Below are 26907 nucleotides of genomic sequence, written 5' to 3'. Positions count from 1 at the left end.
GGATTAATAGAAAGAAATAGGTCCATTTTTCTCAGGCATCGCAGGAAAATTGGATAATAAAGGATTAATGAAATGTCTCATTTGAAGGTTTCTAAGGAAATGGGTTTTAGGTAGATAGAACTTTGCAGAAAGTTGTTGGAAAGTTGCAAAACAATTATCTATGAAAAGATCTTCAAAGTGCCTATTGCCCATTCTATACCAATCATGAAATGTTGAATCTTGAATAGAATGTAAGAAAAGATGATTATGCAAGATAGGACTAGAGAGAGAGAAACCATGAAGACCATTAAATTTTCTAAACTGAGCCCATATTCTCAGAGTATGTCTAATAAGAGGATTAACAATTAGACAAGTGACAAGGGAGTGCAGATCCAAAGAGTGCAGGAATACAGAGATCCTTAGAGGAGTTCAACTCCATTGTCACCCATTTAGGACAATCAGACTGGTTATGAAATCAGGACCAGAAAGTAAGACAGCAAACATTATCTGCCCAATAGTATAAACGGAAGTTAGGTAAAGCCATGCCACCTTCTTTTTTAGGTTTTTGGAGGTAAGCTTTATTAAGTCTGAACATTTGCCCTTCCATAGATAGGACGAAATAATAGAATCTAAGGAGGCAAAGAAAGCTTTAGAAATGAAAATTGGAATAGATTGAAATACGTATAAAAATTTAGGCAGGATATACATTTTAATAACATTAATTCGACCTACCAGAGACATAGATAAGGGTGACCATTGTGTCAAACTCTGTTTTGTAGAGTTCAAAAGATTGGTAAAATTTTCACGAAAAAGATCCTTCAAATTCTTTGTTACTGTAATACAAGGTAAGTAAAGTGATTATTAACAACTTTAAAAGGGAGATCATGAAATATTAATGCTTGTGCTTCCCTATTAATTGGAAAGAGTTGACTCTTGTGTAAATTGAGTTCATTGCCAGAGGGCTGGCTGAACTGATCAAGAAGTAAAGGTCTGAGTTAACAAAAGCAGCAAATGGACAAAATTAACAAGCAATGAGTGAACATAAACAATGACTACCAGGTGATGATAATAATAAATTTTAAAAAGCAGAAATGACTAGCTACATCGGAAAGATAGAAGCACTCGATTGCACAACAGATAACTAGATGATGAATGTCGACTGAATGAACTGAGCAGTATTCTGAATCAAATGAAATAGCCAATGAGAAATGAGTGCCAGTGTTACTGAGTGCAATAGGTAGAAAATTTGATTAGAAGTTTGATTAGAAGTTTAACAGATCCAAACAAATCAGCCGAAATGAGCTTTGCTGATAGCATGAATGTAATGCAGGAACAATTAGAACCAAAGCCATTGTCAATTGCAGAACAAGTTTGGTTTCATAGGTGGAATTAAAAGGAAGGGGAGGTCACTTCAACTTACCTGGCTGAATGGAAGAAGTTGTCTGAACATTGTCAATTCAGTGATAGGGTTAATGATGCACCGAGAGATTATTTAGCTTGTGGAGTCCTGCAAGAAAGCATTCAAAATTGGCTTTTAACTGACATTTAAAAGAGCAGTTGAAATTGCTGCATCAATAGAAACAAAGATACCAAACTGAAGCCTGCAGATATCCAACTAGGAACTTATATAGAGAAAAGTTAACTTCTGTGTGAATGGCATTTGTAACAATGAAATACACAACCAACAAGCCTCATTGGACTTGTGTTTGGTAAAAACAGTACAGCCAGAATTGTGGGGCCATGAGTGGCTGAGACAACTACAACTTGATTGGAAATCCATCCACCATTTGCATGTCACATCCCCTGTCACGGAGTCAACTGACAACAAATTAAGAAAGGTACCGGATGGTGCCACGGCAGTGTTCAAGGATGGCAATGCAAAACTCAAACATATCAAGGGTAAAATAGTGTTAAATGGAAATGCCACACCCAAGTTTTACAAAGCCTGTCCAGTTCCTTATACCATCTGTGATAAAGTAGCCAATGAGCTCAATCGCATGGAGGCTGAAAGAATTCTTTGCAAGGCTGAGTGGAGCCCACGGGCAATACCAGTGGTCCCCGTAACCAGGAAGGACGGGCCAGTCAGTATCTGGTGATTTTAAGGTCACCATCAACACACTATTGAAAGAAGATCAAAACCCTCTGTCCAGGGTAGAGGATATCTGTGTAAACCTCTTTGGAGGGAAACACTTCAGTGAAATGGACAACTGAGGCCTGCTTAGAGATGAAGTGTTTCTTGTCATAAACACTCACAAAGGGCTTTATCGCTATAACAGGCTTATTTTTGGAGTAGTATCTGCACATGCACTCTGGCAGAAAGCGATGGACCAGGTGATGCAAGGCTGCCCAGGCCCTCAGTGGTACCTGGATGATATCATTGTTACCCGTGAGGATGACAAGGAACATCTCCAGAATCTCAAACCGTGTTAAAATGATTGGAAGGTTATGGGCTCAGAACACGATGTCACAAGTCGAATTCTTTAAACCAAGTATCTCTTACCGTGGCCACAACACTGATGAACAAGGATCACATAAGTGTGCTGAGAAAATTCATGCTTTCTTCACCCTGTTCCTCACTAACACACACACACACACAGTTCTCTTTTGGAAGAATCCTGCTGAGTGAACTCCCACGATGGCCTATTTGACAAAAGTCCCCAAATTCAGACCTGTTACTCAGCATGACTGGTCACTGTGTTCCCAATACACAGACACAGATGTACACCCTGCATGTTTACTTACTGGTCACTCTGTGTTCTCAATACACAGACACAGATGTACACCCTGCATGTTTACTGACTGGTCACTCTGTGTTCCCAATACACAGACACAGACAGACACACTGCATGTTTACTGACTGGTCACTGTGTTCCCAATACACAGACACAGACAGACACACTGCATATTTACTGACTGGTCACTGTGTTCCCAATACACAGATACAGACAGATACCCTGTATGTTTACTGACTGGTCACTGTGTTCCCAATACACAGACACAGATGGACACCCTGCATGTTTACTGACTGGTCACTGTGTTCCCAATACACAGACACAGACAGACACCCTGCATGTTCACTGACTGGTCACTCTGTGTTCCCAATACACAGACACAGACGGACACCCTGCATGTTTACTGCAGTACACGGTAGACAGCTTTTAACCCATTGTCCTCTTGTTTAGTGACCTGCCCTTCCCAGATGAGATCCCTCTCTTTGGTTACACACTGATTCTAATGGAACTCTCTCACTGACCCCTTCTCCTTGCCACTCCAGCCTGTCTGTGCATTTGAGTGAAGAAGGCTGCATTGTTTCTCCATGTGTAGATTGAAATGTGGTCCTCGTTGTCATGATTCACCCTCTCAGTGTGGACCACCCCTTCCAGGGTAACCTGAACCATCTCTCCTAGAGTCCTCCCTGTCCTGTGTTACTTATCCTGAGTAAGATGAATTTACTTCTTACACTGATGCTTTAACTCCTTCACCATATTCTCACTTGTCTGGGCCCAGGTCAGCCATCGGGGAATGTTGACCATGACTCGGCTGTTGTTTTATGGGCAAGTGGCACCAATTAGATAAACGGATCTGCGTAAAGTTGAAGATCGGACTCACTGTGTTGAATGTCGTGACGGTGGAATGTTCAGACTGTAACAACCCCAAAAGGTCACTGATCCATGGGGGGCACAGACTTCTGTGCAGTCAGATTTGCTCTGAACACTCAGCTCTTTTAAGCTGTCCACAGGAGGCTTTGAGTTAGTAATTATCTTGTTCAATACCTCCTGATCATTGTCTCCAGGAAGTGTTGGGAAGGGCTCTCTCATTTCACTTCTGCTTGTATTGGGGCGACTACACAGTAACAATGGTCAATGGAGGTACCACCCTCTCTGCATCCTTCCAAACCACTTCCCTTTGATACTCACCTGCTTATTTTCTCTCTGAAACATAGAAGAAAATAAGGATTCTCCTTCTCTGCACTTTTCAATCTGAGACCCAAGCCTTGTGTTACTACATGCATTCTCTTCAGACACATACAGTATGCCACACAATGGATGTGTTTTGTTTATAGCACCATTCAAAGGCTCTTCTTATGACCAGCCATTCAGACCTGGAAACGCTTTCGTGAACCTCTTTTGAACCTTTTCCAGTTTCAATGCATCCTTGCTAAGATAAGGGGCCCAAACCTGTTCACAATCACCCAATATTCCTTCTGAAATCTATAATCAGCTCCGTGGTCTTGCTGATGTTGAGTGAGAGGTTGTTGTTATGGCACCACTCAGCCAGATTTTTATTCTCCCTCCTGTATGCTGATTCATCGCCACATCACCACCGTTAGAAGCTGAATTTTTCAGTGAATTGAAACTAACATGTCCAAGAAAAGGGAGATTGCATAATGTCTGAGGCGCAGACACATATCTTAATGTCTGAAATTTGTAGGAATGCTGGAGGTTATTAGTCCTGCAAACTCATCCGGACACCCCAAATCAGACAAAACTCCAGTGGTCTTCAGTCTTATTGTTTTCCAATCTCTGGTTCTGAAACCTCCTCATGGAACTCGCAGGGCAAGTCCCACAGTGACTCGTCTCATTTTCAGAGGTGGTCACCTCATCTTCCCCATATTGTGATACCGATTATCGAGAGTTCGTGCCATGACAATTCCAGCCCATCACCCCATCTCGATCCCTATTCAGTGTCTATGTTTCAATCAGTGAGACCAGTCATAATCCCATTTTGATCAGTCACACACACTCATAATAGAACATACTCTCACACATGCACACAAGCGCACAAATGCAGACATTCATAAACACAGAGATGCTATGATACACGCGTGCACACACACACACACACACACACACACACACACACACACACACACACACAATCACACATAAACCTCGCCATCAAACCCACAGGCAAAGGGGGTTCTGTTATAATGTAGCAGACTGATCTCCACCTGGCTGGGGGCAGGCAGCAACTCTCAGGCACCTCGTACCTTGCCCTTGGGTCCCCACTCCACTGCATCAAAAAGCAGTGTCCAGTCCCATCACTGACCTCAGTGCAGCCCTCCCATCCACTGTCACCAAGCCCATAGTTCCCTTACCTCACACTGTTTGCTTCTACCTCCTTCTCAAGGTCCACAAACCTGTCTGTCCGGGAAGGCTCATTGTCTCTGCCTGCTCCTGCCCCACGGAACTCTTGTTCTTAAGCCTTGACTCCATTTTTTCCCTCTTGGTTCAGCCCCTTTCCCATGTCCATCCACAACACTTCTCATGCTCTCTACCTCATCAGTAATTTTCAGTTCCCTGGACCTGACCACCACATTTTCATCTTGGCAGCCCAAGCCCTATACACTTCTATCAGCCATCAAGGAACGCCTTAAAACTCTCAGCTTCTTTCTCAATGAAAGAATCAACCAGTGTTCCCCTCCACCGCCACCCTGTTCCATCTGGCAGAATTGGTCCTCTCCCTCAACAATTTCTCCTTTGGCTCCCCTCACTTTCATAGGTCAAGAGGTAGCCATAGGTAGCCCCAGCTATGCCTATGGCTATGTGAACAGTCCATGTTCCAAGCCTTATCCGGCAATGCTCCCCAACTGTCCCTCAGCTTCATGGACGACTGCATTGGTGCTGCTTCATTCACCCGTGCTGAGCTCACCAATTTCATCAACTTTGAAGAAGAATTGAGTGTTTTCCTGGAATTTATGACAAATATAATCTTCTCGAGCTTCCATTCAGGTGAGGGTATCAATTTTAACCGATGTTTCGATGACAATCTTTGCCATCTTCATCAGGGATGATGCCTTGGCACATCTATTCTGGTGGTATATATACCCCTGTTATCCATCCCTCCTGATTGCTTAATCCTCATCCAATCAGGTTTTCGCTGTCCCACCTTGTTTACAATCAAATTCCAGTTCTTACATAGAACAATACCTCCATCTTTGTTAAAATTCTTAAAATTCAATCGCATGAATATCAATTTCTCCTTCCAGTAAAAAAAAATTCCCTGCCCCTCCACTCTTTTCCCCACTCTGGCCCCTGATTTCTTCTCAGCTGCCTATCACCTCCCCTCGGGTCTCCTCTTCCTTCCCTTTCTCCCATGGTCCACTCTCCTCTCCTATCAGATTCCTTCCTCTCCAGCCCGTTATCTTTCCCACCTGCCTGGCTTCACCTGTCACCTTTCTTCCCTTCCCCAACCTTTTAATTCTGGCATCTTCCCCTTTCCTTTCCAGTCCTGAAGAAGGGTCTCGGCCTGAACCAGGACTGTTTACTCATTTCCTTTGATGCTGCCAGACCTGACCCACCAAGTTCCTCCAGCATTGTCTGTGTGTTATCCACACTTGTTCAGGAACCTGATGATTAAAGAGCAATAACTGTTCCTGAACCTGGTGGTGTGGGACCTGAGGCTCCTGTCCTTCCTGCCTGATGGTAGTAACGAGAAGAGAGCATGGCCGGGAAGGTGGTGGCCCTTGATAATGGATGCTGCTTTCTTTTGATTTCCAGCATCTGCAGGATTTTGCATGATTATGATTACTGATGACAAGCTGTTTTGCCTTCCCTAAAAGTCTAGATCACAAACTTATTTATAAACTGCTACTATGGTGAGATATAATCTTAGACATTTAATCTCAGCTTCAAAGTTACGAATCCAGTAACTTAACCATTACATCATCACGAGGTCCCTCTCATTCACCCCTGCATGACCCCTGACATCCAAGGGGTGCTGGAATTGGGACTCCCCGTTCACATTTAGTCTCATTGTGATGAAGAGCTGTATTTCAGGTTTGTAACCATATAACAATTACAGCACGGAAACAGGCCATTTTGGCCCTTCTAGTCCGTGCCAAACGTTCATTCTCACCTAGTCCCACCTACCTGCACTCAGCCCATAACCTTCCATTCCTTTCCTGTCCATATATCTATCCAATATTTTTAATGACAAAATCGAACCTGTCTCTACCGCTTCTACTGGAAGCTCGTTCCACACAGCTACCATTCTCTGAGTAAATAAGTTCTGCTCGTGTTACCTCGTGACCTGCATGAGTGTTTTCCTATGTGTTGTAAATCAAAATGCAAAATAAGACTTTAATTCCCCTGTACTTAAGCGGACCTAGAGATTTGCATTTTATGAGACAGATCATAAAACAGTCGGCTAGTTATCATAAAGTACCCAAGATCTTTTGAAACTCAGGTCCATTTGTTTTTAGTGGGTTCATATAAATAACCACAAATTAAAAGAAACAGAATGGAGCAAAAATCAAAAACCATGGTGATTGGTTTGCCAGGCGACAGAAGAACCTAGAAACTGTTTAATTTTTTTCAGTGAAATTAAACAACAACTTTTTGTGTGTGTTGCTTGGACTTCCAGCATCTGCAGATCTTCTTGTCAGTAACTTAACCAATGCAGCTTCACCAAGCCCACTTCATTCTCCCTTGAATGATAAGGTGCTATAAACACGATAGCCCCTTACATTTCTTCCGGTTGTGCTAAAGTGATACACTTTGGGGTTTTACTGACTGGTGTGGGGCTCTGGGTGAGATTGCAAATTGGTGAAGAGTGGTTTAAGTAAACTCAATGAAAGGTTTTCGTGTGTGTTGAGCCCAAATGAAATTTTGTGTAATAAACTGCATTGGCTTTACAACAATGGTTACTGCTGCCAGTGATCTAGTAGACAATTTCAAACACTGGAACATAAAATCAGTGTTGTTGGCCCTTAATAAAAGATCTTTGATGAAGTTTACTTTGCCATATTTACAGTAACTGTGAAGCTCTCCTGCAGTGTTCTCCTCTGTCTGAGGGCTGCAGTACATCCACTCCCTCCCTTGGGCTTCCTAGCCCACCCTGTGCTGTGGCTATTTGACTTTGGATGGTGTCAGGGTCAAGATGACGTTTGTCCTCTCCTGTGCTGTTGAGATGGAAGTCCCAGAAACTGCAGGATTGGCTCCGTCTCTCCAGTCTAGTCAAATGGAGACCAGCTATATCAACAGAACTGTTTGTCTTTATCTTATCTATGTTATCAGTGGTCATGACGTGCAACAGGAACTGAATCTCACTCTTTACCGAGACTAATTATAAAAGGGACGGAGTGAGCTTTGGGACAAGTGTGATTTCCAGGACGGGGAAGAGCAAACGACAATGCTGGGGCTGTTTGTCCTCCTTCTGCTCTCAGGTAAGGAGTCTCTCCTCGAGTGAGCCTTGCTTTCAGAAGACCATAAGACAAAGGAGCAGAAGTCAGCCATTCGACCCATCGAGTCTGCTCTGCCATTTCATCATGAGCTGATCCAATCTCCCCTTTAGTCCCATTCCCCCGCCTTCGCACCATAACCTTTGATGCCCTGACTACTCAGATACCTATCAATCTCTGCCTTAAATACACCCAATGACTTGACCTCCACTGCTGCCCGTGGCAACAAATTCCACAGATTCACCACCCTCTGGTTTAAAAAATTTCTTTGCATCTCTGTTCTGAATGGTCACCCTTCAATCCTTAAGTCATGTCCTCTCATACTAGACTCACCCACCATGGGAAACAACTTTACCACATCCACTCTGTCCGTGCCTTTCAACATTCAAAATGTTTCTATGAGGTCCCCCCTCATTCTTCTAAACTCCGAGGAGTACAGTCCAAGAGCGGTCAAACGTTCCTCATGTGTTAACCCTCTCATTCCCGAAATCATTCTAGTGAATCCTCTCCAATGTCAGCACAGCTTTTCTTAAATAAGAAACCCAAAACTGCACACAGTACTCCAAGTGATGTCTTACCAGTGCCTTATAGAGCCTCAGCATCACATCCCTGCTCCTATATTCTATTCCTCTAGAAATGAATGCCAACATTGCATTCGCCTTCTTCACCACCGACTCAACCTGGAGGTTAACCTTAAGGGTATCCTGCACGAGGACTCCCAAGTCCTGTTGCATCTCAGAACCTTGAATTTTCTCCCCATTTAAGTTATAGTCTGCCCGTTTATTTCTTCTACCAAAGTGCATGATCGTACACTTTCCGACATTGTAATTCATTTCCACTTCTTTGACCATTCCCCCAATCTATCCAAGTCTCTCTGCAGACTCTCTGTTTCCTCAGCACTACCAGCCCCTCCACCTATCTTTGTATCATCAGCAAACTTAGCTACAAAGCCATCTATTCCATAATCCAAATCATTGATATACAACGTAAAAAGATACGGCCCCAACATGGACCCCTGTGGAACACCACTGGTAACCGGCAGCCAACCAGAATGGGATCCCTTTATTCCCACTCTCTGTTTCTTGCCAATCAGTCAACGTTCTATCCACATATGTAACTTTCCCATAATTCAATGGGCTCTTATCTTGTCTAGCAGCCTCATGTGCGGCACCTTGTCAAAGGCCTTCTGAAAATCCAAATACACAAAATCCACCCCATCTCCCTTGTCTAGCCTACTTGCAATTTCCTCAAAAAATTGCACTAGGTTTGTCAGGCAAGATTTTCCTTTAAGGGAACCATGCTGAGTTCTGCCTATCTTGTCATATGCCTCCAGGTACTCTGTAACCTCATCCTTGACAATCGACTCCAACAACTTCCCAACCACCGATGTCAAGCTAACAGGTCTATAGTTTACTTTTTGCTTCCTTGTCCCCTTCTTAAATAGCTGAGTGACATTTGCAATCTTCCAGTCCTCCGAAACCAGGCCAAAATCTATTGACTTTTGAAAGATCATTGCTAATGTCTCCGCAATCTCCACTGCTACTTCCTTCAGAACACAAGGGTGCATTCCATCTGGTCCGGGAGATTTATCTACCCTCAAACTATTCAGCTTCCTGAGTACTTTCTCTGTCGTAATTGTGACTGCACACACTTCTCTTCCCTGACACCCTTGAGTGTTTGGTATACTCCTGATGTCTTCCTCAGTGAAGACTGATGCAAAATACTCATTCAGTTCCTCCGCCACCTCCTTATCTCCCATTACAATTTCTCCAGCATCATTTTCTATCAGTCCTCTTTCTACTCTCCCCTGTGTTATGAATGTACCACAGCTCTGAGGGGCCGAAGGGTGCGAGGTAGCCCCCTCCTTTGTGAGAATCACAAGATCACTATTGAGTCAGTTCAGGAGACCCAGGAAATGAGAGAGAGATGTTTGGAATGTCTTGACTCCTCCAGCGATATAAAGCTACGGGAAACGGCCATTGTCTCTTGGAGATGGAATTGTGTATTAAAATACTGTGCTTAGTGGAAGCCCTCAGGCAAAGTGGGCTGGTTGGTGGAGGGATTGCATCATCCCTACCTGATTGACATCTGAGACTCAGTGAGTCAGGATAAAAGAGTGTCTGTGGGAACAGCCCCTCAGACGTACCAGAAGAAACGCTAGCAATCCCGTAATAGCAAAGGCCAGTGGGAAGGCCACGTGCGTCCGTTTCCATTTGCCCCGGAATCGGTGTGCCTTGACCACGGAGGAACGGTTTTTAGCTAACAACAGGGAAATCAACTCCCAACGACTCTCGAAAGATTGACATCATAAAAGGACTGGGCAAGTTTTAATCCGTCTTTCTCTCAAACCAAAACGCTGCAGCTTGAAGAAACTAAAGTGACTTTTATATTTCCATCGGACAATACATTATCCCCTAGATAAGGATCGAGCTATTTCTTATTGATTATTATTGGACCCGCGCTTTAGATTTAGTATTGATGATATATATTATCAGTATGTTTGCATTGATATTATTTTGTGTATTTTTATCAATAAATACTGTTAAAAATAGTACCATCAGACTTCAATGGACCTCTCTATCTTTGCTGGTAAGTGACCCAGTTACGGGGTACGTAACACCTGTCTTTTACTCTTTATATTCTTGAAAAAGCTTTTAGTATCCTCTTTGATATTATTTGCTAGCTTCCTTTCATAGTTCATCTTTTTCCCTCTTAATGATCTTAGTTTCCTTTTGTAAGCTTTTAAAAACTTCCCAATCCTCTGTCTTCCCACTAATTTTTGCTTCCTTATATGCCCTCTCCTTTGCCTTTACTTTGGGTTTGACTTCTCGTGTCAGCCACGGTTGCATCCTTTTTTCCATTGGAAAATTTCTTCTTTTTTGGAATATATCTGTCTTGCACCTTCCTCACTTCTCGCATAAACTCCAGCCACTGCTGCTCTGCCGTCCTTCCTGCTAGTGTCTCTTTCCAGTCAACCTTGGCCAGTTCCTCTCCCATGCCACTGTAATTTCCTTTACTCCACTGAAATACTGACACATCGGATTTCGGCTTCTCTTTCTCAACTTTCACAGTGAACTCAATCATGTTGTGATTGCTGTCTCCTAAGGGTTCCTTCAACTCTATCTCTCTAATCACCCCTGGTTTGTTACACAATACCCAGTCCAGTACAGCCGATCCCCTAGTGGGCTCAACAACAAGCTGTTCTAAAAAGCCATCTCGTAGACATTCTACAAATACTCTCTCTTGAGATCCAGTACTGACCTGATTTTCCCAATCCACTCACACGTTAAAATCCCCTACAATTATTATAACACTGCCCTTCCGGCAAGCCTTTTCTATTTCCTGTTGTAATTTGTAGTCCACATCACTGCAGCTGTTTGGAGGCCTGTATATAACTGCCATCAGTGTCCTTTTACCCCTGCGATTTCTTAGTTCAACCCTTAAAGATTCTGCACCTTCTGATCCTATGTCACCTCTTTCTAATGATTTAATATCATTTCTTACCAATAAACCCACGCCACCCCCTCTGCCTACCTGCCTATCCTTCCGATACACCGTGTATCCTTGGACGTTCAGCTCCCAGAGACATGCATCCTTTAGCCACGTCTCAGTGATGGCCACAATATCATGCCTGCCAACCTGTAGCTGTACAACAAGATCATCCACCTTATTCTTTATGCTGTGTGCATTTAAGTATAACAACTTAAGTCCAGTATTTGTTATTTTTTCTTTGATTGCACTGCAACTCATCCCAATAGCTGCAAATTTGCCCCATCATCTTCCTGTCCTTCCTGACATCTTTACTACTCACTATCTTAGATTTATTTCTGTTTTCCCCCTCCCTCACTCTATCATTCCAGTTCCCATCCCACAGCCAAATTAATTTAAACCCTCCCTAACAGCTCTGTTAAACATTCCCACCAGGATATTGGTCTCTTTTGGGTTCAGGTGTAACCCATCCTTTTTGAACAGGTCATACTTCCCCCAGAAGAGATCCCAGTGATCCAAGTCTCTCAGCCATGTATTCATCTGCCTGATCCTACTATTCTTGCCCTCGCTAGCATGTGGCACAGGTAGCAAACCTGAGATTACTACCCTGGAGGTCCTGCTTCTCAGCTTCCTTCCTAACTCCCGGAAATCTCTCTTCAGGACCTCGTCCCTTTTCCTATCTATGTCATTGGTACCAACATGTACCAAGACAGCTGGCTGCTTGCCCTCTCCCTTCAGAATATTCTGGACCCGATCCAAGGCATCCCGTACCCTGGCACCTGGGAGGCAACACACCATGCGGGTATCTCTATCAGGCCGACAGAATCTCCTGTCTGTTCCCGTTTCATGTTGGTTGCTTCATGTTCTAACCTATTTGTGCTTGTCTGTTCCTCTCCCCCCTGATGTAGCTGGTGCTGAGAGTGCTTTCATTGAGTCGAGGGACCTCGTTCAATTCAGTGACATGATTTCATGCATCATGCCAGGCGTCATCCCACTACTGAGATTCGGTGACTACGGCTGCTACTGTGGAGTTGGCGGATCTGGGACACCAGTGGATGAGCTTGACCGGTAGGTAGACAGATGGTCTCTACAGAGCCAGTTACCATCCACTGGAGTCCAGGGACAGAGAACTGTTCTCAATCATTGTCAGAGGCAATAGGACTAAATCTTCAGTGAAGCTTTAAAATATCCCATTAAATCTGCCAATGTGAAATATGTTTCTGATATTGGTCGTGGGGTTTGCAGCCAGATTACGGTGCCTGCCGTGACCACACGAATACTGGCCGTGTGTCCTGGAAATAATCGGAGAGGGCAATTGCTAGGGACGTATTTCACAGTTTGCATTTTGTTGTAGCTGTCAGAACACCGATAATAGACAATAGACAATAGACAGTAGGTGCAGGAGTAGGCCATTCGGCCCTTCTAGCCAGCACCGCCATTCACTGTGATCATGGCTGATCATACACAATCAGTACCCCGTTCCTGCCCTCTCCCCATATCCCTTGATCCCTCTATCTATAAGAGCTCTATCTAACTCTCTCTTGAATGCATCCAGAGACTTGGCCTCCACTGCCTTCTGGGGCAGAGCATTCCACATATCCACCACTCTCTGGGTGAAAAAGTTTTTCCGCATCTCTGTTCTAAATGGCCTACCCCTTATTCTTAAACTGTGGCCTCTAGTTCTGGACTCACCCATCAGCGGGAACATGCTTCCTGCCTCCAGTGTGTCCAATCCCTTAATAATCTTATATGTTTCAATCAGATCCCCTCTCATCCTTCTAAATTCCAGTGTATACAAGCCCAGTTGCTCCAATCTTTCAACATATGACAGTCCCACCACTCCAGGAATTAACCTTGTGAACCTTTGCTGCACTCCCTCAATAGCAAGAATGTCCTTTCACGAATTTGGAGACCAAAACTGCACACAATACTCCAGGTGGGGTCTCACCAGGGCCCTGTACAGCTGCAGAAGGACCTCTTTACTCCTATACTCAATTCCTCTTGTTATAAAAGCCAGCATGCCATTAGCTTTCTTCACTGCCTGCTGTACCTGCATGCTTGCTTTCATTGACTGATGTACAAGAACACCTAGATCTCGTTGTACTTCCTCTTTTCCTAACTTGACTCCATTTAGATAGTAATCTGCCTTCCTGTTCTTGCCACCAAAGTGGATAACCTCACATTTATCCACATTAAACTGCATCTGCCATACATTTGCCCACTCACCCAACCTGTCCAGGTCACCCTGCATTCTCATAACATCCTCCTGACATTTCACACTGCCACCCAGCTTTGTGTCATCAGCAAATTTACTAATGTTACTTTTAATCCCTTCATCTAAATCATTAATGTATATTGTAAAATTTACTAATGTTACTTTTAATCCCTTCATCTAAATCATTAATGTATATTGTAAACCAGCACCAAACCTTGCGGTACCCCATTGGTCACGGCCTGCCATTCAGAAAGGGACCCGTTAATCGTTACTCTTTGTTTCCTGTCAGCCAGCCAATTTGCAATCCATGTCAGTACTCTGCCCCCAATACCATGTGCCCTAATTTTGCCCACTAATCTCCTATGTGGGACTTTATCAAAAGCTTTCTAGAAGTCCAGGTACACTACATCCACTGGCTCTCCCTTCTCCATTTTCATAGTTACATCCTCAAAAAACTCCAGAAGATTAATCAAGCATGATTTTCCCTTCATAAATCCATGCTGACTCGGACTGATCCTTCTACTGCTATCCAAATGTGTCGTAATTTCCTGTTTTATAATTGACTCCAGCATCTTTCCCACCACTGACGTCAGGCTAACTGGTCTATAATTCCCTGTTTTCTCTCTCCCTCCTTTCTTGAAAAGTGGGACAACATTAGCCACCCTCCAATCAGCAGGAACTATAGAACATTGGAAAATGATTACCAATGCAGCCACAATTTCTAGAGCCACCTCTTTAAGTACCCTGGGATGCAGACTATCAGGTCCCGGGGACTTATCAGCCTTCAGACTCAACAGTCTATCCAACACTGTTTCTTGCCTAATATAAATTTCCTTCAGTTCATCCTTTACCCTAGTTCCTTTGGCCACCATTACATCTGGGAGATTGTTTGTGTCTTCCCTACTGAAGACAGATCCAAAGTATCTGTTCAAGTCATCTGCCATTTCCTTGTTCCCCATAATAAATTCACTAACAACATATTACAAAGATCCGGAAGGAAAATGGGGATTTTACATCGGATCACTTAGAAATCAATGACGTATTTTAAAATTTTTACTCTCAGCTTTATTCCTCTGAATCTCTGAATGAGAATATTTCAGTTGATCTTTTCTTAAATAATCTGAATATTCCTTTGCTTTCATGTGATTTTAAAGCCAAACTTAATGAGCCTATATCATCAGAAGAAATATCTTTTGCAATTTCTACATTGTCTTCAGGAAAATCTCCTGGACCTGATGGGTTCCCCACAGAATTTTATAAATCATTTTCTTCACTTCTTTCTCCTCAGTTACTCTCAGTACTATCTGACTCATTTAATTATGGTAAATTGCCACCCTCTTTTAATGAGGCATCTATTATTCTTTTATTAAAAAAGGGTAAAGACCCAACAGGATGTTCCTCGTACAGGCCGATATCTTTGCTTAATGTTGATGGTAAAATCTTGGCCAAAGTTTTGGCTCATAGATTAGAAACAGTTATTCCCTCTATTATTTCTGATGATCAAACTGGTTTTATTAAAAACCGTCTTCCTTTTTTTAATATTCGGCGTTTATTTAACATTTTATATTCACCTTCAACTGGGATTCCTGAATGCGTTATTTGCCTCGATGCGGAGAAAGCATTTGATCGTATAGAATGGAACTACCTCTTTGCAGTTTTAGAAAAATTTGACTTTGGTCAAAGTTTTATCTCTTGGATCAAATTGCTGTATCTGTGTCCCACTGCCTTTGTTTTGACTAATTTTCAACAATCCCAGTTATTTAACCTCAAACGTGGCACCCGTCAAGGATGCCCTTTAAGTCCCTTTCTCTTTGATTTGGCTATAGAACCTCTGGCAATAGTATTCCAAAGCTGACCTGAACTGACCAGGATCTGGAGGGGGGTTGTTGAGCATAAAGTTTCTCTTTATGCTGATGACTTATTACCTTTTCTTTCAAATCCGTCCACATCCTTACCTCCAATGTTTTCACTTCTTGATCAGTTTAGCCAGTTTTCTGGCTATAAACTTAATTTACATAAGAGTGAACTTTTCCCAATTAATAAAGAAGCACAAGAATTAGCATTTCCTGACCTCCCTTTTAAAGTAGTTCTTAATCAATTTACTTATCTTGGGATTACAGTTACAAGGAAGTTTAAAGATCTTTTTCGTGAAAATTTTGCCAATCTTTTATATACTACAAAACAGAGTTTGTCACAATGGTCACCTCTATATATGTCCTTGGTAGATCGATTAATGTTGTTAAAAAGTATGTTCTCCCTAAATTTTTATATTTATTTCAATCAATCCCAATTTTTATTCCTAAAATCTTTTTTGATTTCTTAGACTCTATTATTTTGTCATATCTGTGGAAGAATAAGCGTTCTAGAATTAATAAAGTTTATCTTCAAAAATCTAAAAAAGGAGGGTGGCATGGCCTTACCTAACTTTCGTTTATATTATTGGGCAGCTAACATACGTTGTACTACTTTTTGGTCTTTTTTTCATAGCCAACCTGAGTGCCCTAATTGGGTGGCAATGCAGTTGAGTTCCACTAAAGATTTATCTATTTCTGCACTTCTTGGCTCTGTACTCCCTACTAGTTTGTCTAGACTAATTGTTAATCCTCTTGTTAGACACACTTTGCAAATATGGGCTCAGTTTAGGAAATTTTATGGTTTTTATGGTTTTTCCCTTTCTAGTCCTATCTTACATAATCACCTCTTTTTACCTACTATGTATGATTCAACATTCTATGATTGGTATAGGAAGGGTATTAGACATTTTGAAGATCTTTTTATTGATAATCGCTTCGCATCTTTTCAACAGCTCTCTGCTAAGTTCAATCTGCCTAATGCCCATTTTTTTAGATATCTCTAAATTAGACACTTTATTAATCCTTTAATTCCTAACTTCCCTGAAATGCCCGAGAAAAATGTTATGGATTTATTTCTTTCTATTAATCCACTGGGTAAAGGTTTAATATCATTTATTCGTGATAAATTAGCATTCTTACGGCGTGCCCCTGTGGATAAAATTAGAATGGCTTGGGAGCATGATTTAAATATCTCTTTATCTGATGAGATTTGGGACTTGATTCTCAAATCGGTTAATTCAACCTCTCTTTGTGCTCGCCATTGCCTTTTACAGTTTAAGATTGATCATAGAGCCCATATGTCTAAATCTAAATTATCTCGATTTTACCCTAATATTTGTCCTCTTTGTGATAAATGCAAGAGGGGTGAGGCTTCTCATATTCATATGTATTCATCCTGTCCTGGTTTAGAGAAATTTTGGAACGATGTTTTTATAACTTTATCCTGTATTCTGAATCACCACTTAGAACCTAACCCTTTAACTGCTCTGTTTGGTTTTTTGGGTGAGACAGATATACGTTTGAGTTCGACTAAGTGTCGAAAATTATCTTTCGCTTCTCTCCTGGCTAGACGTTTAATCCTCCTTAGATTGCTTCGGCAGCACATATACTAAAATTGGAACGATACAGAGAAGATTAGCATGGCCCCTGCGCAAGGATGACACGCAAATTCGTGAAGCGTTCCATATTTTTTTGTAATAAAAAAAAATAGATGGAGAGATGTTGCCCCTTCCACACATGCTCAATGGCTTAATGATATTATGTCCTGTTTAGACCTTGAAAAAATTCATTATTCAATTCTTAATTCGGATATAAAGTTTCATAAGATCTGGGGACCTTTTAATGAGTACTTTCATAACCTTTCTCTTAATTAAGGATTTTTTCAGTCCCTTACTTTCAGCTCTTTTTTTTGGTAGTAGGCATTATTATCTTCTGGTTTCAAGCCTATTTACAGTTTTGGGGGTTTGATTGTCCTGATTTATATTCTCTATATTGTGCTGTGGTTGGTCTAGAGTTTTTTTTTGCTGTGGGGCTTGGGGAGGATTCTAACTTTACATGATCACAGATCCCAGTCAACCCCATATACCTGCCCTCTCACCATATCCCTTGAGACTTCAATTTGGGTGCTTTCTCAATTATCTTTTTTGTATTATATTATTATTGTATGTTTATTTTCACACTGTATTAATTTTTTTATTTTGGTTTGGGGTTTTTTTCTTATCTGTGGTGTTGTAGGAAATGCATTAAAAAAAATTTAAAAATATAAATAAATAAATAAATATTTTTTTAAGAAAAATAAATTCACCCATTTCTGTCTTCAATGGCCCAATTTTGGTCTTAACTATTTTTTTGCTATTCACATACCTAAAGAAGCTTTTACTATCCTCCTTTATATTCATGGCTAGTTTACCTTCGTACCTCATTTTTTCTTGATGTATTGCCTTTTTTGTTATCTTCTGTTGCTCTTTAAATGCTTCTCAGTCCTCCAGTTTCCCGCTCATCTTTGCTATGTTATACTTCTGCACTTTCAGTTTTACACTGCCCTTTACTTCCCTCGTCAGCCATGGCTGCCCCTTACTCCCCTTAGGATCTTTCTTCCTCTTTGGAATGAACCAATCCTGCACCTTCTGCATTATTCCCAGAAATACCAACCATTTTTGTGCCACTGTCTTCCCTGCTAGGGTATTGTTCCATTGAACTTTGGCCAGCTCCTCCCTCATAGCTCCATAGTTCCCTTAGTTCAACTGTAATACTGACACATCTGATTTTCCCTTCTCCTTCTCAAATTGTAGGTTAAAACATATCATATTATGGTCACTACCTCCTAATGGTTCCTTTACCTCGAGGTCCCTGATCAAATCCGGTTCATTGCACAACACTAAATCTAGAATTGCCTTCTCCCTGGTAGGCTCCAGTACCAGCTGTTCTAAGAATCCATCTCGGAGGCACTCCACAAACTCCCTTTCTTGGGGTCCAGTACCATTCTGATTCTCCCAGTCTACCTGCATGTTGAAATCCCCCATGACAACTGTATCATTACCTTTGCAACATGCCAAATTTAACTCTTCATTCAACTTACACCCTACATCCAGACTGCTGTTTGGGGGCCTGTAGATAACTCCCATTAGGGTCCTCCTACCCTTAGAATTTCTCACTTCTATCAATACTGACTCTACATCCCCAGATTCTATGTCCCCCCCTCGCAAGGAACTGAATATCATTCCTCACCAACAGAGCCACCCCACCCCCTCTGCCACTCAGTCTGTCCTTTCAATAAGATGTATATCCTTGAATATTCATTTCCCAGGCCCTATCCGCTTGAAGCCATGTCTCTGTTATTCCCACAACATCGTACTTGCCAATTTCCAACTCAGCCTCAAGCTCATCTACTTTATTCCTTACACTTCGTGCATTCATATAAAATACTTTTAATTCGGTACTCCCCTCTCCTTTCATATCAATTCCTATTTCACTTGGCCATACTGTATGATCTCTTCTTGAGCTTTCAACTCCATTGATTCTGTTGTCCTTTTTAACTTTTCTTATTTTCACTTTCCCTTTAACTCCATCCTTATATTTCCAGTTCATCCCCTCCCCCCACCACTACTTATTTTAAACACATCCGTGTTGCAGTGGCAAACCTGTCTGCCAGAATGCTGGTCCCCCACCTACTAAGGTGCAACCCGTCCCTTTTGTACAATTCATCCCTACCCCAAAACAGATCCCAGTGATTCCAGAATCAGAATCAGGTTTATTACCACCAGTGTATGTCGTGAAATTTGTTAACAGCAGCAGCAATTCAATGCCATACTTGATCATATAGAAAGAAAAAAACAAATAACTGGTGGCGTAGTGGCATCAGTGCTGGACTTTGGGGTGAGAAGTCGCAAGTTCGAATCCGACCAGCTCCCTTGCACACTCTCCATCCGTGTCCAGGTTGAGTGTCAAGCTAGCAACTCGACCTTGTAAAAAAAACCTGGAGAGGGACGGGTTCTGCCAGATTTCAGATGCCCAAGACACGCCATACGATGAGCAATCACCAAAAAGATTGGTGCAAAAAGCTTGTCATGACGGCGCCCTGATGACTCCACCAGGACTTCAGGGTGCACGCACACACATATATATATGTTTATCAATGTTTTTATGTTTTTAGCAATCATATATATGTTTCTATTAAAAGTAGTGCAAAACTGAGATAATATATAAAAAATGAAGTAGTGTTCATGGGTCCATTTAGGAATTGGATGGCTGTTCCGCGGTCACTGAGTGTGTGCCTTCTGCAGCTCCTTCCTGGTGGTAACAATGAGAAGAGGGCATGTCCTGGGTGATGGGGGTCCTTAATATTGGACATCGCCTTTCTGAGGCACAGCTGCTTGATGATCTCTTGGATACGACAGATGGAGCTGACTGATTTTACAACTTTCTGTAGCGTCTTTCAATCCCATGCAGAAGCCACCACACCACACCCCCTCCCTCATGCTAGTCAATGATGCAGCCTTTCAGAATGCTCTCCACAGTACATCTATAGACGTTTTCCAGTGTTTTAGGCGACAACCAAATCTCTTCAAACTCCTAATGAAGTATAGTCACTGCCTTGCCTTCTTTATAACTGCATCGATATGTTGGGACCAGATTAGATCCTCAGAGATGTTGATTTGAGTTGTTGAAGAACATGACAATGTATTCCTTTCCTGCTTGGTGTCCCTTTCAGGACAGAAATCTGTTCCACTGGGTCTGTGATGTGGTCTTTGTTGGGGAATTTGTTGCATCATGTTCTGAACAAGGTACATTGCTGGAGCCTCTCCAGTGGTGGTTTCTGAGATGTGAGCTGTGATCAGGATATGCCTTCTGTCCTGCAGTGATCACGATAGACAGATCACAGACTGGTGCAGCTGGGGCTGAAGGTGTCCCTGCTGAGGGTGGGGGTGGTGTGGGGGGTAATGATATTTGCCAGTACTGGGACGCAGTTGACTTCAGTGTAACCCAGTGACGGTACAGAGGGTAATGTTCGGTTTGCAGCGCCTGCCTGTCTGTACAGGAAAAGTAAACGCTGGTCACTTCTCCCGTGTGTTGTGCCCACATGACTTCAAGGAAATCTTCTCGACGCTCCTGTCTGAGCCCCACACTTCCCGGTTCCCAGCAGCCACATCCCATAGTTAGGCTCCTAACCAGCTCCCCAGGTTCAATGTTAATACAAACCTGCTCAGGCTGGCTCAGTTCAGACCACCTCCTGACTCGTTACACTGCATGGAAAGTGTGTGGCAATGGAAGCTATTTATAAGTGTCAAGAACAGCTGTTCCCCTCCCCACCACATTTCTGAACGGACAATGAACCCATGAACACTACCTCACTACTTTTGCTCTCTTTTGAGCCATGTGTTCTTGCGTGAATGAAGTCACTGGAGAAAATCCCTGGCAGATACCGAGCAGCTTCTTTATGCGACAAAACAAGGTGCAGCAGGCATCATATGGAGATGTTCTTGGTCGAAAGCTCTGCTAGCCCAGGGGTCAGCGACATGTTTTGTACCACAGACTGGATTAATATTGACAATATTCCTGTGGACCGGCCGACGGGGGGGATGTTAATCTCGACCAGAATACAGCGATATTCAAAGGGGGCTCCTTATGTCCAGTCTATTGTCTATTCCGCAATTTAGTTTTCGTGCTCTCAGCACTTGCTTCTGTCCCGCTTGCTCACACTTCTTCCGCTCAAAAAACTCAGCGGGTTTGTCTTTATGTGCAGGGTGCTTGGACTCAAGGTACCGAGGAAGTTCTGAGGGATTCATTACCTCATTAGACAGCCTCCGGGCCTGAACTCCAGCCTCCCGCCCACCCGCTGCCAGACGCCTTGGCCAGGTGTGGCTGGTCGTGGGTCGGGTGAGAGGACAAGGTCAGGGCCGGAGGTCCCTGTGCTGGGGCCACGGCGGTCGCAGTCCAGAGAGAGCGACCGACCGAGCGAGGAGTGCGACAGGGTGCGCCTCCTACCCCTCTTGTAGGATCTATCGGCCAACAAAAGTTTGACTCGAGGGATGACTTTCAATAGATCGCAGTGAGGTCACTGCTCTGCTACTTACGAAACTCTGAACCCGAATTAAGTCGTCTGCAAATATTTTAGCACCGGGTTCCCCACAAACATTCGGTCTGCTAAACAGATTTAGAGGCGGCGCCCATCTGTCCGCGCTCCAGGCCAGTAGCAACAGCACTTCTCACCGGCCGCCTGTGGGCAACCAGTGATTCCTGGTGCAAGGGTATCACTGCAATTAGGCGACTGATGCCCTCACGTACGTTCAAGCTCAACAGTGGGTGTGACAGGGAATGAGGAAAGGTGCAGCTGACTCATATCATTTCAAATTGCCAAATCATATCATTTCCCCATGGCCCGGTAGCATGTGCTTTGTGGCCCGGTACCAGTCCGTGGTCCGGTGGTTGGAGACCACTGTGCTAGCCCAACGTGGGGCTCCATATTTTATGTGCCAAGCATCAAAGGACAACTCCATATTTACAATGTATGGACAATGCTTTCATTGAAACTGCATACAACCTTCACACCTCCTGATTCACATCCACACCACAGACATCCACATAAATTTTAATCAGCATTGCCTGGACTGGGAATCACAGCTTTCGGGAACCCATTGTTCAGAGCTGCACTCCAAATTAAATCCACAATGTATTTTCAGATGTGAAGACTGCATCCAAAGTCAATTGCTAAATGTGTAAGTCCTCAACCCAAAAATCACTCTAACTCAATGTATCACTTTTTAATATATAATTTGTATTATATTTTGTGGATTGCGCATACTGCTGCAACAAAACAAGAAATTGAATGACATATGTCAGTGATATTAAAGCTGATTCTGATTCTGATTGTCTGGAATATAGGCTGAGTTTTCTACTAAACATTATCTGTGATTTTACAGGTGCTGCCAGACCCATGACAACTGTTACGGTGATGCGGAGACAAAGCACCAGTGCACTGGTTTCAGTTCACCCAAAGTGATTACATACTGCTACACCTGCTCAAAGGGGAAAATTGAATGTGATGGTCAGTATGATCAGAGAGTGCCTCATTGCCTTACTTTTATCCTCAGTTCCATGGTCAGCATCTTTTGTCCATCCCTCATTGCCTTTGTGAAGGTGCTGGTGAGCTGCCATCTTGAACCACTGGAGTCGCCCTGGTGACGGTTCTCCCACAATGCTCTTGTGGTGAAGCTCCAGCATTCAGGCTCAGTGATGATGGAGGAGTTGGTAATGTCCCATGTCGGGATGGTGTGAGACTTGCAGAGACCTGTATGTGATGCTGATCTCTGTCCCTCTAGATGGTGAAGGTTATTGGTCTGGGAGATTTAGCTGAGATACACTGGCTGCTGAATTATACAACAGCACAGAATGCTGATGGTGGATAATGGTAGAGATCAGTTCATTTGTCTTATTATTGTCACTTGAACCGGGGTATAGTTAAAAAAAAAACTTTGTTTTGCTTGCCATCCATGCAGAAATTAGTTCCTTTGTCCCAAATGATGACAGCTCTCTTCAGTGTTTGGGTGCTGCACTCATCCAGGCACTGGAGGGTATCCCATTCCTGGTTTGTGCCTTGTACATAGTGAAAAGGCTTAGAGCAACAAGAAGTCAATCACTTCTCTCTGGACGCTTATCTTCTGACCTACTCTGGTAACAGCTGGTTAATGCATCTAAATTCAATTTTGGTCAATTATAAAACGTAGAACATAGTGACAGCACAGTGTGAGCCCTTCAGCCCATGATGTTGTGGCAGCCTACAGAAACATATATATGATCAATCTAATCCTTTGCTCCTGCACATAACCCTCCATTTTGCTACATCCATAAGAGTCTCAATGGTTATTTTTCGGATTGGAGTCCTGTGACCAGTGGTGTGCCTCAGGGAGTGGTGCTGGGTCCACTGTTATCTGTATCAAGGAACTTGATGACATTATTATTTGGGTGATGACTTGAATTACACAGGTTGTGTCACAAGTACACTAGATAGGGTCATAAGGAGATTTTTTTTTGTAAACCGGCCTTCATAAATCAAAATATTGAGTACAGTAGTTGAGATGTTATATTGAAGTTATATAAAATCATCTTATCTGCATGTACTTTAAAGTTTCTTCAGGTACATTAAGTATAAAAGAGAGGAGAGAGTTGATAACTGATTGCTGGAAAACGACAGTGGAGAGGTAGAAATAGGGGACAAGGGAATGGCGGAAGAATTGAATAAATATTTTGCACCAGTCTTCACTGTGGAAATCACTGGCACTTTGCTGGAAACTCTGAACTGAGCATCAGTAGATAGGTTATTGAGGAGTTGGTGCCCCCTGATAGCCCTGCTGCTAACACTTTCCATCAGAAAATATATTAAACATCAGAAGGTGTAAATGTTTGACTCTAAGAACTTGCTCCACTGTGTCTCAAGCTCTGGGTTTATCTTCTACAATCTATTAAGGAAATAAAAAACATAAATTACAATTAATATTATAAACAGCTGAGAGAGTATTGATGTAAAGTTTAGGAAAAATCACACGCAAATTAGATGGGTGCTAAAATATCAAAGGATATGTTTTCGTTCTTCTATTCCTTCACAATTCGTGAGCCGTATATTGATTATCCACCCTGTCTTTCATTCCAGGTGGAAGTAGTACTTGTAAAAAGTTTATCTGCGAATGTGATCGCCAGGCAGCCATGTGCTTCAAAAAGGCAAAGTACAATCCTGAGAACCAATTCATGGATCAATCCCGCTGCAAATAGAAGCTCCAACGTGTCCGTGTGCATGTAAATTCCCTCGACAAGCACTGTCCTTTCAAAGTGTGTCAAACATGTTATTTCCAGGATCTCTAAACATCCTTGAACTCCATATTTACTATGTTAATGTAATCAATAATCCCATTAACATTTCCTGTTCTCACAGTCTAACGTTATCTGTGCCACTGGGGAAGCTAAAACCCTTCATCATTTCAATCTTCCTCCCAGTGAAAGCATGTTCTGTGAATTTCTACCCATCACTTTAGAAAATAAAATGGGGTTATCCATGTCCATTTTCCCCAGATCCTCTTCAAAATATTAATGCTGCAGCACTTGGGAATCATATTAAACAGCCAGGTGTAAATCCTGTTGGGGTATTGTTCATCCCCCAGCTCATCCTTTCTTTAAAACCTTCCCTCCATCCATCCTTTCTTTAAATCCTTTTGGGACGGTGTTTATTCCCTCTGCCCACACTTTCCTCCTCTGTGGAATCTGAGCTAAGATCCATTCAGTCCCAAGTGATTCAAACCATCGGATAGCCCACAGCATGTAATAATTATAGTTAGTTCCTCACACATAGGTCCTTTGAAGATAAAATTATAAAGTAATTGGGGAAAGTAAAAATAAATATTTAAATTATTTTGAACTCCATGGAGCATGTGGGGATCCTCTGATATCCAGGCAATCTTTCTCTCTGTTTTTCCTTTCTTTAGATAAGGGTTAAGGGGAGGGGGGAGGGTCAATATTATTTTTCTCACTTTTTTTATCATCACATTTATTCTTTGTAATTTTCTAAAATTTAATAAATAAATATATATTTTTTTAAAGTTAGTTCCTCACAGTTCTGTTTCTAATCACTGCTGCACTTCTAAACCTAAATTTGATTATACTCAAAGTTTGATTTCAATGACGTTGGTAACACTAAGGTGGCGGTTGTCTCTCTTCTATAAGCCAATAAACCTGATTTAAGAGCATTAAAACATGCTCGGTGTCATGTTTCTTGTATCTCACTTGTGTCACACCACTATCACCACAAGGCTTTGGAGCAGAATTAGGGCATCAGCCCATAGGATCTTCTCCGCCATTTGATCATGGCTGATTCATTTTCCCTCTAGACCCATTCTGCTTCTGCCAGGGAAATGATGTTTTATGAATCTGACTGAGCTTCTTTCAAGTAACCAGTAGATTGATAAGGGCATGGTGGTAGATGTTGTCTACAGAGACTTTAGATCATAAGACATAGGAACAGAATTAGTCCATTTGGCCCATTGAGACTGCTCTGCCATTCCATCATGGCTGATTTATAATCTCTCTTGACCCCATTTGCCAGCCTTTTTCCTATAACCTAGAATGCCTTTACTAATCAAGAACCTAACAACCTCTGTTTCAAATGCACCTAATGTTTTGGGCTCCACAACTATCTATGGCAATGAATTACACAGATTCATCAATTACTGGCTAAGGAATTTCCTTCTTATCTCTAACACAAGAAAATCCACAGATGCTGGAATTCCAAAGCAACACACACAAAAAGCTGGAGGATCTCAGCAGGGCAGGCAGCATCTCCTTATCTCTGTTTGAAAGGGATGTCCTTCTATTCTGAGATGTGTCCTCTGGTCCTAGACTTGTCCACTATAGAAAACATCCATTCTATCAATACATTTCAATAGACCGAGGCTTTTGACACCGACCTGCATAGTTGGCTGGTCCAAAAGTGTAGATCACATGAAATTCAGCATCAGCATCATATGCCAAATTGTTACAACATTGACTTGCTAATAGAGTCAGCGGCAGAGAGTTGAAAGTTGCTAATTAGATTGGGAGCTTGTGCCACAGGTTGAAGTGCTGGGAGCCCAGTTGTTTATAGTCTATATTAATGATTAGAATGAGAATACAGTTTCCATGAGAATACTAAGTTTGCAAATGACACCAAAACTGATGGTATAGTGGAGAATGAAAGAATGGAAAAGGTTGGCCCAGATTGCAACTATCTGAGATCAAATGGGATAGTGGACCAAGGAATAACAGATGGAATTTATCATAGATACGTGTGATGCGTTGTATTTTGGTAAGCCTAGCAGATGACACAAACTTCAAGTTCAGCCTCAAATTTAATAATCACTCGACCATTCATGAATACAGCCAAATGATACAGCGTACCTCCAGGGCCAAGGTGCAAACACATTATCAACAGTCATACATAGCAGAGGGCACATATAGAACATATCTGTATAAGACAGCAGTAAACATAGAGTCAGACAAAAAAATAGATATAGGCCACTCAGTCCCTGAGTGGTATGTCATGTAAATTGATTGTGCACGGGTGCTGTCGGAAAGAACAAGCAGATCTCAGCAGTCCGCATGCATTTACACAATCAAGCTTGCCTTCCACTGTGCGAACACTGGAGGGCAGCACCAACAGGAGGAGG

General features: G+C 42.4%; 1 protein-coding gene and 1 non-coding gene across 2 annotated transcripts; both read left to right on the top strand.

Moving 5' to 3' along the window:
• Positions 1 to 8041: 8041 nt before the first annotated feature.
• Positions 8042 to 25447, top strand: LOC132404252 (basic phospholipase A2-like). Its single transcript, XM_059988373.1, has 4 exons — positions 8042 to 8146; positions 12559 to 12718; positions 22639 to 22763; positions 24366 to 25447. The coding sequence occupies exons 1-4, from the start codon at positions 8113 to 8115 to the stop codon at positions 24482 to 24484; spliced, it is 438 nt and encodes a 145-aa protein (XP_059844356.1). The 5' UTR covers positions 8042 to 8112; the 3' UTR covers positions 24485 to 25447.
• On the top strand, positions 17308 to 17410 carry LOC132404326 (U6 spliceosomal RNA). Its single transcript, XR_009515496.1, has one exon. It is a non-coding gene; the product is annotated as a U6 spliceosomal RNA (small nuclear RNA).
• Positions 25448 to 26907: the final 1460 nt, after the last annotated feature.

Source organism: Hypanus sabinus, chromosome 13 (genome assembly GCF_030144855.1).
Source record: "Hypanus sabinus isolate sHypSab1 chromosome 13, sHypSab1.hap1, whole genome shotgun sequence".
Taxonomy (NCBI): Eukaryota; Metazoa; Chordata; class Chondrichthyes; order Myliobatiformes; family Dasyatidae; genus Hypanus; species Hypanus sabinus.
This window is presented reverse-complemented; position numbering and strand designations above follow the sequence as displayed.

Bases quoted from the DNA above. Each gene is read 5' to 3' on its own strand.
- LOC132404252 (XM_059988373.1), top strand. From the start codon at position 8,113: ATGCTGGGGCTGTTTGTCCTCCTTCTGCTCTCAG. The intron at 12,719-22,638 runs GTAGGTAGACAG...GTGATTTTACAG, and splicing joins CCAGTGGATGAGCTTGACCG to GTGCTGCCAGACCCATGACA. The intron at 22,764-24,365 runs GTCAGTATGATC...CTTTCATTCCAG, and splicing joins GGGGAAAATTGAATGTGATG to GTGGAAGTAGTACTTGTAAA.